At 40.8% G+C, this 14885-nt stretch overlaps 1 protein-coding gene across 1 annotated transcript in view; it reads right to left on the bottom strand.

The window, feature by feature from the left end:
- Nucleotides 1-385: 385 nt before the first annotated feature.
- The window catches only part of CNTNAP2 (contactin associated protein 2), a 1147482-nt gene continuing 1132982 nt past the window's right edge, over nt 386-14885 (bottom strand). The window contains exons 23-24 of the mRNA XM_064506638.1: nt 12520-12591; nt 386-11112 (exon numbers count right to left, since the gene is read on the bottom strand). Of these exons, the coding sequence (XP_064362708.1) occupies nt 10913-11112; nt 12520-12591 (272 nt within the window). The 3' untranslated portion in view covers nt 386-10912. The remainder of the gene's footprint in view (nt 11113-12519; nt 12592-14885) is intronic.

Genomic DNA, 14885 nt, shown 5'->3' with positions numbered 1-14885 from the left:
TCCTCTGGCCCCACAAACCCTGCCTAGCCCATGCCAAAATCAGCCTGAGGACACGTCTGGAAGCAAGGAATGAAGACGTCTGGAGAATCTGACTTCTTATACACTGCAGTGTAAATGTCACCAATATGATTCCTGTAACAGCCAGTCATTAAAGCACATGAAGGACAGATTGTCAAAGTCCTCAGAAGCTGGTTTTGGCATAAGCAATGTGTCCACATGTAATTGCTGTAATGCCAGATTCTGCAAAGAGTTCTCCTGTCTTCTGAGGAGCACAGTGCACGTCATCTCAGGCTTTTACACACCCAGCTGGCAAAGCTTTCTTGTTAAACCAAGATGTTAAAAAAAAAAAAAAAATCAAAAGTAAACATACATGCACACACAAAAATCAGTCCTTATCTGGCAAGGCTCTTTTAATGTTGTACTTTTACCCAACCACAGTACATACTTCAAATAAGGCCTAACAGATTATACTCTTTATAAATTTACAAACAGTTTATTCTCCTTAAAGAGATTGTATTACTTTTATCAGTCTTGTGTATTTCAATGAATTATATGTTTATTCAAGCATAACATAGCAAATGTAGCCATAAATCTGTAGACTAAATGTCTATAACAGAGGAATCTCAGATACACTATACTTTCAGATTAGGATTTTTTTTTTAATATACACATTTTTGTTTAAATAACTGTCATATCCTGATTAAGCTTTCTCTGCCCATGGGAAAAACTGTGCTCAATTAAAAAACCTGTGGATTAGAATAAATGAAGACAGACCACATCTTGTTTCACCCCCCCAGGAAGCTGGGCCAGAGTTGGAGGCACATAACCCTGGGACTGGCTTTCAACCTGGTTTGGAGGGATGGGGTGAGGGACTGGTTTAACTTTACTGATCGCTAATGGTCCTGTGCCTTTACTGGGTACAGACTGTTTGACAACAACGTTGTGGCAAGAGTGAGATAGGAAAGCACAGGCTACATTTCCATCTCTAACCAAGAGCTCAAGCTGTTGAGAGCTGGCTGGCCAGTAGATACAGATTACTCACGCATGGCATACAGACAGAAAGTATTTAAAAAAAAAAAAAAAGGAGTAAAGGAAAATTGGAAGTAAAACAATCTGCCTCAGTAGCAATTTTGTTAGTGTTTTGCTACTGCTGTGTTTACGAATCTATGTCTGAATCCTCATTTAGGCCCTACTCTCTGCTGACCCCTTTTCCTACCTACTAGGCTATATCCATAGCCCAGATGGTGCTAGGTTGCTGTCTTACCAAGCAAAGCTAGAGAAATAGCAGCACCTCACTAAACTGGTATGGCAGGGGCTTCTGGAGAGTTATGACACAAATGGCTTCAATCCCACTCTCAAAGACTGAGCACCAATGAGGAGAGAAAACAACAACAAAAAAAAGACACGGAGACAAAAACCAAATCCAAACCATACAAATTATAGCTGAGTAATAAAGTCAAAATACAAGCCCGCACCCCAGGTCCCGCTTGCAACAGAGACAGGTGGTTACTTTCCAGAGGCTGCAGCATCAGCCATTCTGTAGCTCCTAAATAAAAACAGTTTGGCAATAATTACCATGCACAAAGTAAAGGCCACTTATAAAACATCTCCATAAAAATATCTATTTATCTATATATATCTCTATATATATGTCAGTAAGAAGCTTCAGACTGAGCACATCCCAAACTCTGTAATGGGACAATCTATTTAATCCCCCTGAATTAATTTGATTCCCATGGAATGAAACACTGTTCGTTAAGGTTAACATCTACATGTAGGATTACATCAGTACAGATCCTTTCCAGCAGGCTGTTAATCAGCAGTAGTCAAACAGGGTGGCAGAGCTGTCAAGGAGCTGAAGCCTTTCCGGACTATTGTGCTGAATTAAGCGACTGTGTCAGAGGAACTCCGGCTGCTCAATGAAAGTTTTGCTAAGACTGAAGATACTTTATGTCACACCTGCACAGCTCACCGATATGTCTTGATCTACTGAAGAGCGGAGCAGAATTAAAGACCTTCCTTACCAAGATATGAAATGAAACCAACCATGCGAAGCAGGTTTGTGGAAAGCAAATGCACTGGGCTTCAAAGTAAGACTTAATGGGAATCAAGTGATGCCTTAGCCTTCTCTATTCAGAAGTGACTTTGATCCTGTGTCTTAAGTAGTTGGGGGTTTCAAAAGATCAGACACAATGTAGGAGTTGCAACAGAGTCAGTATAATATCTCAGGAACTCCACATACAGAAGCAGGTTTTGGTTTTCTCCCATCTAAGTGAGATTAGATACTGGTCCAATGAAAACAAAATTCTTTCATAAACACTGTTAAGAATTTTCTTGGACATGCTAATAGCTGAAATCTGTGATAGTGGTGAGGTGTTGCCCCTGTTGAGATAGACCTTTAAAGCTCCAAGTGATTAAAACCATTAGAGGCAATGCCTTTACAGTGGTGCTATAAAAAAACTTCAGAGGATACCACTAGCCTTTTATATGTGCCACAGAAGCACAACGGAAAGGTACATCTGAGGATTAATCCTGACATCTTGTGCCCCGGAAGAAAATGAAAGATAGCTTCAGCCAGACATTTGTTTTAGAATTTATATCTCCTGGGAAAAATACGAACTGAAGAGAACAAGGTGAGGACGCTGAACAGAAGGCAGTGTAGAGGCATGTTTTTAGACTCTCTTTGCCAGACAAGGCTGCAATTTTGGCCCAAATGCAAAGATGGTGGGAAACAAACTTTTACTTTCAGTCACTGAGTACTATAAACAGGAAAAACTGCTACAAATCTAACACGTGATACGAGTTAGCAGCATACAACCTTTCCACTAAACTAGTCATGTTTTAGGGAGGTGAGAGAGCACAGCATAAGTCAAAGTAGCAAGTGTTACTGAGAGCTGCGGAGGAGTTATATCATGGCAGTAAAAGGTGGTGCATTTATCAGTGAGAAGAGGCTTTTCTAAACTAGAGGAAGAGATGGCAAAAAACAGAACTGTTTATTAGCCAGTTTCTTTCCATTCGGCCTCGGGCGGTGGGTAGGGGGTTGGGAAAGACAGACAAAGGGAAGTTAGATCTGTACAGCGTTTTATTCCTACACCAGGAACATTACACTGGGCTTCAGGGTGTGCTCTAACAGGAATTTCTTTCTGTTACCTTGCCCTGTTGCAGCGGTTTATGTATCAGGGATAAAGATCATGTTAATGAAGTTACACACACAAAAAACCCTCTGCAAGCAGGCCTTGATTTTATAACAGAACCTAAAGTACAACTATCTGTTGATATGGTGTCCAGTCACCCCAATATACATCAGTGCTTTATTGTGGCATACCATAAATTTATTTTTAAATATTTACCTAATACAGATATTTAAGACCTAGCAACACTGGGTTATCGGACCAGCCTGCGAATGATTTGTGGACTGTGCCAAGGTCAGACTGCTTCAGAGACACACTAACAGCAGCTGTGAGGATGCTCAGTTTAGAGAATAAGTATTAGCATAAATGTGAGGATTGCCTTGTCTTTATTCAGCTTAGTTTATCTATCTCACATACTTGCATGTGGCTTTAAAAAAATGGCACAGAGTTGGCTGGCTGCCCCACTGCTAATCAAAGCCAGGACTGAATGTAAGAGATCTGCTAGGCTGGGGATTTTCCAGATGAAGCCTGCTTCAGCCTGACTTGCGTCACCTGAAGTTACTGCTTGCTGCCTGAATCAAGACTGTGTTGACTTGCTCCAGTGGCTCTTTCCAGTCTGCCTTAAATAAGAGTTTCTTGACAGCCTACAGACTGGAAAATGGGACCAGTGGGGAAAGGATGGGAGAAAGGGGAAAATAGACAGGGACTAGCAGCAACACACTTATGAATTGCCTTTGAAGCAAGGCCTGACCAAGAGTTAGAAGAAAAGCCCGAGACCTGTGATTTTGTGCTCTGCCACCAGCCACCTAGAACATCTCACTTAAGTTTCATGCCTTCAACTGTATTCTTGCCACAGCCTTTTTAAAGCACATGAATGACAGAAAAAGCTCAAATACTTTGGCTAAAAAAGTATGAGCATTGTATATGAACAGCCATATCACTGTATCTATCCTAAATCAGTAGCTGGAAGGCAACAAGAAACTTCCTGGTATCGTTTATTGTTTAGCATGCTAAACTTTCCCTCAAATTGTGTAATTCCAATAATTTATAATTCATGTTTCTTAGAAAATGTCATCTACCTGCCTTGACATGAATTTTCAATTAAAAAACTATTACTATAGTGGCCCTTTGCTAGAATCCAGAATGATAGTTAATATTATCAGTATAAATGTCTTTATGCTCTAATAATTAATATGGTAATAATACATCTCTGGCATTCAGAGAGAATAGAATTAATTCTGTGAAATGCAAGTTAGAAGAAATATCCATTTGCTATGCCCTGTTACATACCAGAGAAGTAACATCAGTAAGTGCTTAAACAAAGGATACAGACTTTTCTCTCATATTGGTTGTTAAATCTGGATGGTTTTCCATTTTAAAAAAATTACTAGCAGGAGCACAATCAGACATTATTGAAAGCTGATGTGTCACAGAAGGAAGAGGATGCATTAAATTTGTTATTTGATCTAAATATATTTGCAGAATACCTTCACCCCAAACCCCTTTTTACAGCAGCAGTTCTGGTTGTGCTTTACCCCACTTAGAATAATTGGTTCGCTTCAATCATATACTGTTTTGAAAATAGAAAACTATGCAAAAGAAATACTCTCTGCCTAGGGATCTGTTCATACCAGAATTTCCTTTTTATACGAAGTGACATTTTTTAAAGAGTTTATCAGCCATTTTTCTTCCCGGTTCGTAAGCTGATGGCATAATCAGGGTTTAGAGCATAGTGCTTCAAGAAGTCCACCTATACATGAAAGTCAGAGTCAAATGGAGTACTACAAAGAGAATTGTGTTATGGATTCTTCAATAAATATTTTTGGGGGCAACTAGGTCCAAGTTTGCTTCCATTTAAAGTAGAACGAGAAGTATTGTAGGGCAAAGTCTGAGTTTATCTCCAAAATTGCACTTAATTTCAAGTACGAGTGACTCTGCTAGCACTGCATACTCCTGGATTTGAAAGAAGTTCGGTGTGATTATGCTATCTGCTGTATACCTACACTATGGCAGTAATCACTCAAGAGCTGCAGACATCTCATCCAAAATGGCCTTGTATTTCAATGTGCACCTGCCCACACTTGTGGCCTCACTGAACCAGCATGAAGCAAAGACTTTGCTTCTTTGTGTCACAGTGCACAAGTATCAAAAGTGGTTTAAACTTGAAGAACCTTCACTCCAATATCTTTGCCCTAAGACTTTCCTATATAAATGAAAAATATTCCTTTGGTCCCTGGGACTGAGTTCCCCTTTGAGGCTTAAAACAGTCAGTACAAACAGTCGAAACCTGCTCACAAGGCATCGCAGGACTTGACCGCGATTATATTCTGCAAGGCGCGTTAAGGTCTTGGACAGGGCCAAGGCTTTGGAACGGTGGTTAAGGCAATTTATCCTGTAGACAGAGCAACAGGTTGGGACAATCACAGTCCTGCTGACTCTGGTGGTTGTTGCACTGATGCATCTTTGCCTAGATTTCACACTCTTTTACTCAAGTGCACTTACTGTAGTTTTTATAAAATGCTTTCTTATACAAATTTTTTAAAGCCTGATAAGGTAGTTTATTAAGAGAAGCAGATCCAAGTCTGTAGCTGTGCATACATTTTCTTGATGACTTCAATTCACATTCATAAAAGGAAAGGACAGCCCTACCAGAGGAAAAGAAGGCAAATGACCCACAGCGAGTCATTTTTAGAGTGGAACTCATGCGAAGCAGGCAACGCTGCAGATACTGCAATAACAAACAGAAGCGGTAGCAGAACCTGGTCCTGCTGTTGTGCCAAACAGTCAGAATGGGGAAAAAACCTCCAGAAAGGCAGTCATTTCCTCTGTATCAAAACGCTATGCTCAGATTCTCGGTCAACTGCTACAGGTGTGGATTTACACGACCCAAGACTCTCAGCCACAACATACCATCAGGGCTGCCCGATGTAGGAAGAACCTAAATGCACGTCCGTAATTCTTTCCCGGTTTTGCTTAACCTCCATTCTTATGTGTAACTGCATTCTGAAGTCCCCTTATTTCACACACTTTGTGTCTTTTCTTATGAGGCAGATACTTGTCCTTTCCAAACTGATTTTCTGGTACTAGAGAAGGAAAAATTATAGACAATGATCAGAATGTACAAAGCACAAGGAAACAGATGTTAGGCTAATTAAAACTATTTAGAATTTTTCTTTTTTTTTTATTCACCAATTTGTTTTCTAATAGAACTTTAGTTAAAAGGAAAGACATTCACAGAAGATATTAGGTGTACATACATATTTTCCTTCTTTCATTCTAATTTACATGCTTTTGCTTTTAGAAGGTAAGGCTTCTGTTTCATTTCCCTAGGATGGATAACCAAATGTAATTAATGGAATTTAGGTGCTGCTTTTCAAAAATTACATCCTTACAGAGTCACCATGCTTTCTGGAATGTAAAATAATCTAAGGGAGAAACCATATCAAAAGCTATTGCTTATCAAACAGCGAGTGCTTCATATTTCAGTAGATACCCTGGAAATTAGATGCATCTGCCATTAAAGGACACACTTTTATTTAAAATGTAATTTTTTACTAGACTCTTTTAAACTGAATTCTTATCACTACAATAAACTTGTACATATACACTCCTGCTTTGACAGTCTTAGTAAATTGGTAACAACTATCCTTTCATATATACCATGCCAGCTAGAGCATGATATTAAAGTGCTGCCATACCTTTGAAGTGGTAACTGCTATGTGAGATATGAAGGGTAGGGGCAAGGTTTAAGACAACAAAAATACAATGCAGAAATACTCTAGTACCAGTTAAAGATACATATTCCTATTCAATACATCTGAATTTGCTATCAGTAAATACGGAATAAGCAGTGTCCGAGTGCCTTAATTAAAAAACAAGACATTGGAATGTTGTTTTCCCCTAAAGGCTGCATTGATATCAAAATTAGATTTTCAGTATTTTGGCTCTTTGGAGTTCCATGACCATTATCTGATGGTCTCTGTGTGTGAATGAGGATCCAAATATTGCTTACATTATTTCACTAACACTGAGACTCCTAATTCTTAGCCCAATCTTGCCCTCTTCAGAGTTAGTGGCAATTTTGCCATTGGTTCCAGTGGAATCAGGAGCGGGCCTTTTAGAAGCACAGCTGGCACACTTCAGTTCCCCAGCTAGCACAAGGAGTTATATTTTCCTCTGCACTGAAAATAGGTGAAGCAATTAAAACAGCTGATATAAGACTGATTATTTTAATATTGTTTGGGGAAAGTACAGAGTTTCATGAAAGCAGGATCCACTCTCCTCTTCATCAGATTTTCCCACTACAGGAATATGGATAGTACTTGTCAAACACTAAGGATTTTTGGCACAAAAGAATGGGTGAAGTAAACTAAGAACCTTGTTTTAATCTCCAATAATAGAAACACAGAGGAAGAAGTCCTCAGAGTATATACGATGCTAGCAAAAATATACACGCTACTTCTCTGAGCCTCTCCTCCTTCATTCCTAAGGTTGCTGAGTGGCCAGCACTTGTAATTAGACATACACCATTCTTGAAAATGGAAGTACGAAGCAGGCAGCCAGACAGTCACCTACAGTCATCAAATGCCCACACAGAGACCAGCTGCTAGTCTACATTATCATGGCTAAGGTCCAGTTTTAAGGAGATACAGAATTGTTAATGTAGTAAGAATTCTAACAATTAATTCAAAGCACTCGTAGAGTTATGAGTGTGACTTATCAGGAAAATAACGACAAGTTTGAAGATTATCATCATTTTAACACAGCATTAACTAACTTCACATAAAGAGGTCCCTGATGTTCAGTTTAATGAAGAGACGCAGAAGCTTGCAACTTAAGAAACTTAAACCCCGTTAAGAAACAAACCCCAAAACATTCAAATTTAAGACACTAATTTACAGCTTCCACACGTGCACTGGTCCAAGGTTATCTTCTAGAGATACTTGCTTGCAGGGTAGTGAGATATTAGCTGGTACTCTTTTAGAAAAATCAGTGGGTAGATGTCACAGACCTCACCACCATAACCCAGACAACTGTCAGTAGTTTGGCCAAAGACTCAGGTAGGCAGAGACCTAATTATATCTCCCTGCTAGCTCTATGCTGAGGGACTTGGCAAATCTGCCCAGCAGCTGCCAGGTTTGTTTCTCTCATGTGAAGACTCAGAGGATTCTTGTCTCTCAGGTTATGCGAGTGTGGTCCCCCTCTCAAACATTACATTCAGATTAGAAAGTGATCAGTCCAAATCCCAGCCTAGGCAAATGATGATATACTCCCTCCTCTTGATAACTTAAGTTATAGGCAAGAACTTTCTTTTTTTTTTTTTTAGAGAATGGACCAAAATACCATTAAAAATCAAATTAAATATAACATCATATTGAAAGAGTTCTCTTTTCCATCACACAAAGACATCTGTGCTTGAGACATGAAACAACTGAAGTATCTTGCTGAATAGTTAGTGCTGCAGGCTAGATTCACTCCATGTTTTAATGTTCTCCAAGGGATAGAGACTCATCTTACACCCATAATTAAGCAAGGATAAAGGCTCATCCACTCAATTAAGCACAAGAGAGGGAGAGGCTAACACTGGAGGCCAGGCAACAGACTGCAGAGCACAAGAGTGGCAAAGGTGGTTTTTTCATTCCTACCTGAACCCCTCTGCCACATATTTACCTGAGGAACAGTCAATACTTCTTTTTAATTGACAGTGTTTTATATGTTAAGTCCAAATTCATAAAATGAAGAAATCAATGGGTTTGATTTGGTTTGAAATCTATGTTCAGCCAATCCAGAAGAGGACTTAATGCTACCATCCTTAAAAATCAAACTATTTGGTCTTGTCTCCCTATCTGACCAATTGGGCTTACAAAGTTCTTGCCAGGCAAGACTCCAATATTTCCCCCCCCCACCCCCCCGCCATGAAATCTTTTTTTTTTTTTTTTTGGTTTGGTTTTATAGCATCAACTAGAATAATGAAAGATACAAAGCAAAGAGAGAAGGAAATTAAAGATGGCAGCTCTGCTCAGTGTATCAGATTGCAGGTCTGAATTTAAAAAATAAATCTTTCTTGCACGCAAAAATGGATTACATCTGTGCATACTAAACCCATCAATATTAAAGATTACATAAATCTAAAACTCGCATGGGCATAAATACTTTTAAAGAGAAACTCTCGGTATTGTTGCTGTGCTTCTAGTGCCCAGGAAATGCCTTGCAATACATTCATTTCTTTATTCTGTTCCGCTGTGCAAACTACCCATAAGGACTTAAAATTTCTATCAAACCAGACCACTGGAGAACTGTGTTCCTATGCAGAGGGCAAAGCTAAAGCTACGTTATTGCCATCCAAGGATATCAGCTCTTCAGGCCGCCCCCTCGCCATTACTCCAAATTGCCTGCCTACTTCTCAGCTGGTGCCAAACTCCCCTGGCCTGAGTGACCCCGATCCCTGCTGCACTTGCTATTGTCCTTGCCGTTCTTAAAAATGCCTTAAGAGACTAAAATCATTCAGGCAAATCTGTGGATTGAAAATTAACTCTCTTCTAGCACTGTGTGTTTCTCATTTTCTCTCCAGGCAGAGTTTTCGAGCTTCTTTTGTTTCACCTTCCTGCCTGAGAGGACACTGTTAACAGCGGCTTTCTTCCCAAAGGGGTCGAAACAAAACATTTAAAGAACAAATTGCTATGCCGAAGCTGGAAAAAATATTACGTGAAGCCCGCTGGCTTAAACGCATTCACTAGAGCTGTACTAATATTTCTGTGACAGCCTATAAAAAAGAAAGAGAAGCAAACAAGGTCTGGCGTTAATTCCCTACTATAACGGTTATGTCTAGGTACGGGATACGGCAACATGTCACGGGCAGAGCTGAGTTTAACCCAGCCTTGGCTCACCAGTGGCACAGCCAAAGATACGGAAACAGGCTACATCTATGGACTTGCACAGCATCGTCGTCCCCCAGAGCCCAACACAATAACAGAAAGCTAAAGCGTCCTGTGCTCTGTGGTACTCCTCCACTCTGGTGGTGTTGGTGGTAGTGAGAACAGTATTTTTACACTGAGTAAAAAAAGTATTTTACACTGTGTCGTGTACACAACCAACAAAGCGCTTGGGTCAAAAGGCTGGTCTCCGACAGGGCTGGCACCCGCTGATGGCATTTTGAACCAACTGGCAATTGGGTTTGCATTAAGCACCAACCCGCTCCTCCCTGTCCCACCCCACCCTCAACCCCGGGGTCAAACGGCACCAAAACGAAACTTTATGCGATGACAGTCAGGGATTACGGCAACCTGCCTGGAAGTGACTGGCCACGAAGGAAAAAAAAAAAAAAAACAATGCCAAGAACAGCGCTCTGCCACTTGGTCTCGGGACAGAACTATCCACGTTTTAAACAGCTTTTAAAAAAATGTAAAAAACCGGCCCTCCTGATCGTCACGGGCACTCAGAACACCTCTACACGCACACAGAAAGAGACAGGTATTACTGGAAACTTTCACCAATGCTGAAGCTGTAAAGCCGCTCTTTGTTGTAGTTGTTTGGATACAGAAGGGGCAATTTGCTGTAAATAAATATTAAAAAGTATTTCTTTTAAATGCTTGCAATATTCTTTTATGTTTTTTTCTCCAGTCTCAATGTTTTTTTTTTCTTCTGTCACTTGCTCCTCCAGTTGTGCTGATCTTTTTACCATACATGTGCTCAAGAGTCCGAAGCAGTTTTCTCTCCTCACCAAAAGAGTCCCCCCCACCCCCCGGCCCGGCTGGTGCCACCCGCGCCCCGGCCCCACGGGCTCAGATGAGCCATTCCTTTTTGCTCTCATCGATGGTCTCCGTGAAGTTGGGGTCATTGTTCATGATGGCTGCGTCCGCGCTCTCGGCTGACTCGGCCCCTTTGGCCTCGTTGGTGTGGTAGGTGCCCTTGTGGCGAAACATGTAGCGGATGAGGAACACCAGGGTGCAGAGGATGGTGAAGATCACCACAGCGATGACGCCTAAGCAGAGGAGAGGAGAAAAGACGGAAGTAGGGGAGAGAAACGCCACGTGCGCCGGGGATGGAGGCACCTCCATACACTTCCCAACTGCATGGCCGCACGCATCTGTCATAGCCCCTCAATAGTGCCTACAAAATTCATTTTGTATATTCACTGTTGGCTCACACCACTCGCTAGGCACCGGCTCCACGTAATTACAGGCATAACGGCTTTATCCTCAGGTCTGTCCTCAGCTGCACCCCCTGCCATAGTCTGTTAGGAGTTCAGCCCTCTTATGTAGGGGCATCATGCATTTTGCCCTCTTAGGTATAGGTAAGTATGTGATCAGCCAGAAATATTTTATACCACTTTTGTTAACTGACACGTTGGACAACCAGGTTGTTTAGGTATGATCTGAATTTTCTAAGGAATGTGATAGTACCCTTGTAGTACTGTAGGTCATCAAAATATTAGGGAAATGTTGTAAGTAGTAATAAAAATAAAATAAAAAGGAAAAATAAGACAACATGTTGAAACTAAAGCTACTAACCTAAATCTCGGTATGGAAATATAGACCTTTGAGGGGGCCAAGGGAAGGAAACAGGAAATTCAATTAGGCTGCACATACTACTATATCCAGTGTTGCTTCACACAACAACAACAACAACAAAACCCACCACCACCATGTCAATTTATCTGCATCTAGAACTGACTGAAAAATATTAGGCTGATCTTTGAAAAACAGCTTCTACATCCTTTCAGAATATGATGCAGTAATAGAGTTCTGTCATGAGAGTTATGGTGCAACTCTTCTTATACTAGGAGACAGGGCAGACAACTGCAGGCATTAATAAATTTAAACAAGATCTTTATTTCTGAAGATGGTTGGCCAGAAGGTCTTCATTTAAATGCTAATTCAAGGTCAATTCTGGAATTACTTAACCTCACCTGGAAACCTATTTCATTGAATGGGATTACCAGGCACATAAGCTATAGCAAAACTTGGCCTCTAAAAAACAAGGTAGGATCATGACAGAGTTTTGTCAAGAGTGCAACAAATAGTGTTTGAAATAGAGTCATGTTGAAATGCTATAACTGGGAAAGTGTCCTGCCTTTTCATATGAATTAGTTCTATAACTTAGGTAACTATACCAATATAGCTCTCTGCATGGATGCTTAATACATGGAGTATGAATACCAATACTTAGATTTGGTTAAAACTGCATCTCATGGGACAAACTAAATGAGAATAAACCATTCTACCAGAACAATATGCTTGAAAAAAATTACATAAACTTCTATTTAACTTTGTTCTTGTGCAGTTTTCCCACATAGCTCTTAGCAAATAGCTTGAATATGTTACCAACTACAATTCAACCTTCACAATCATACTGCAAAGTATGTTACAAAAATAGATGTTTTTCCTACCTCCAATAATGGCAGAGTTTCTGTTAACTCCATCTCCTATAGCTTGACCATTGTATGGGAAATCAGCACTGGCTGTAAATAGGAAATTAAAGATACATGTTGTAACATCAGTGACACTTCACACAGTACATCCAACATCCTTCGATACAATTTAAAGAAAATTGTGATAGGTATAAAAAAAGAAAAAAAAATCTTTCCCTATTATCTAATCCCTCAGAACTTTCTTCCTCCTCTCATTATCAAAAATACAAATAAAACAAAGGAGGTACCAGCAGCAAACACTGTTGTTAATACAGAATGGCATTTGGTTACTCTACTAACATAACTTCAGTAAGAGTCTTTAGCACAAAACCAAACAAACCCCTTTCTTTCAGCAGTGTGTGATCACAAAATACCAGAGATTTTTGTCTTTGTCACTGCTATCCGTGGAAGTATTCAGATATTTCCAGGATTTTGTGACAGCCATTGGGTACAACTGCAGGCTGTTTGAAAGAAAAGCTGCCATCTCTTTTGTTGTTGCAAGCCTAAAATAAGAGAGGGGCAGCATTTTCTGTCTGTCAGAGCCTTAGAGCAGAGTTACCAAAGGAAGCATATGCTGGCACCTTAGCTGTCTAGCAGAAAGCCCAATGTGACAGCTTAACTGCTGCTGGAGGTGCTTTTGAGCTAAGATGCCAGACTGTGAATTGCAGCAGCTGAGGCACGGCAGGCAGGTGAGATATCAGGAGAAGATAGCCTCCAGCAGACAGGTGAGGAGATTAAACAAAGTTCCCCGGGAAGATCTATCAGCGCTCATCTGTCAGAGACCTGCAAAGGAGAGAACCCTTGTGGCAGAGCTGGATGAAGGAACCAGGGCAGGGCTACAGTAGCATCTGGATAGAGGTTTGGGTTTTAACCTTCAGAAACATCACAGAGGATTTTCAAAGGGAATCTCATCTATTAAACCTCTTGACGACATTTTCTTTGTAGTGAGCCACAGCAACAAGAAGACACTGCACTGACTAAGCAAGCCCAAGTTGCTATGCGAGTGGTTGTAATCATTCTCCTCTTTGTCACAGAGAACATGGCATTCAGCTTGAAATAGAAAAAGTGTTGTTAAAAGCATTTAATTGGAGACCATTAAAAATAATCAAGGCTATGAATTACTTCTTAGGTCAGTATTTAAGACCCAGCTGTATTTTCCTTTTTTGGTGGATTAGGTGACATTGTAATACTTTGCCCTGACATGCCATTGATACATTCACTACACCCCAAAACTGGCTAAGGAATTCAACTGGCTTTCTGTTAGAAGGTAGGAAAAAACCTTAATAAAGTTCCTTCTGTATCCTGAAGCAGCTGTACAGAAGAATGAATAGCTTCAGCTCACCACGTGGCCCAAAAGGAGTTTTGGTGCTAGAGTAACCTCCTATGTGTGTACTCTGGAGAGGGCCAAACCAGCTGTGCTGAGCAACTAGCTGTTAGCTGGTAAAGCCCGTGCAAAGAAACAAAGAGAGCATTTCTCAGGACTCGGTGGAGGGGGCCTGGCCTGTGTTTTTTGCCAGCAGCACTTGTCCCTTTGACATTTGTTAGTACTCTGGCTTCTGAAAACGGCATTTCTGCACCTCGCTAAAACAAACCAGTCTTAAAACATGTAAAAGATAAATAAATACCTGATTCCATATCATTGTTTTTTCTCCCAAAGAACCTTACTGTGCAGGACCATGAATGTTTCCTACAGAGAGATTTTGGCAAAGGGTCCATAATATTATCCTTACAGCATTGAGAGGGAAGGGCTGGCAGAAGGAAAATAAACCCTAATTCTAAACTTAGCCCCCCTGCTCCTCAAGCAAAATCATAAAGCCAAATGACTCCTTTTAGAAAAGCCTCAGGCTTGCCAAATTGTAAGGAAATTGCTCTCTCCCATTGTAGCCCCAAAGGAGGCCCCTTGCCATGGAAGCAGCACCACATGCAGTACCAAATCCTACTCCTTCCTTGTATGGCTTGGAGTTACTCCCATGTTTCTCTGCATAGCAAAACCTTAGGATCAACAATGATTACAGTTCCCCTTTCCCTTATGATTGTGTAGGGAACGCTGTCTTCTTTTTTAAAGGTTGTTTTGAGGGTAACGGCATAAGTGGAGCGCAAAGAAAGAGGAAGGCTGCCATCGATGGCAGCATGGTCTCCTCTGGACTACCACATCGTGACAGCTATGCTGCAGGAGGAAATCCTGGCAGATCGAGGACCAGTGCTTATGATGTTCAATGGCCACTGAAGTACACCACAAGACAGTGAAGCCACATGAAACTACACCCTTGATCTCGTCTGAAAACCACTGCTAAAAGAAACAGCCCTCATATCTCTGTCCGTGGGTGCTTTCCTTTGGACCTAGC

Source organism: Dromaius novaehollandiae, chromosome 2 (genome assembly GCF_036370855.1).
Source record: "Dromaius novaehollandiae isolate bDroNov1 chromosome 2, bDroNov1.hap1, whole genome shotgun sequence".
NCBI classification, from domain to species: Eukaryota; Metazoa; Chordata; class Aves; order Casuariiformes; family Dromaiidae; genus Dromaius; species Dromaius novaehollandiae.
The sequence above is the reverse complement of the archived record's forward strand: the minus strand, read 5'-3'. Positions and strand labels throughout refer to the sequence as shown.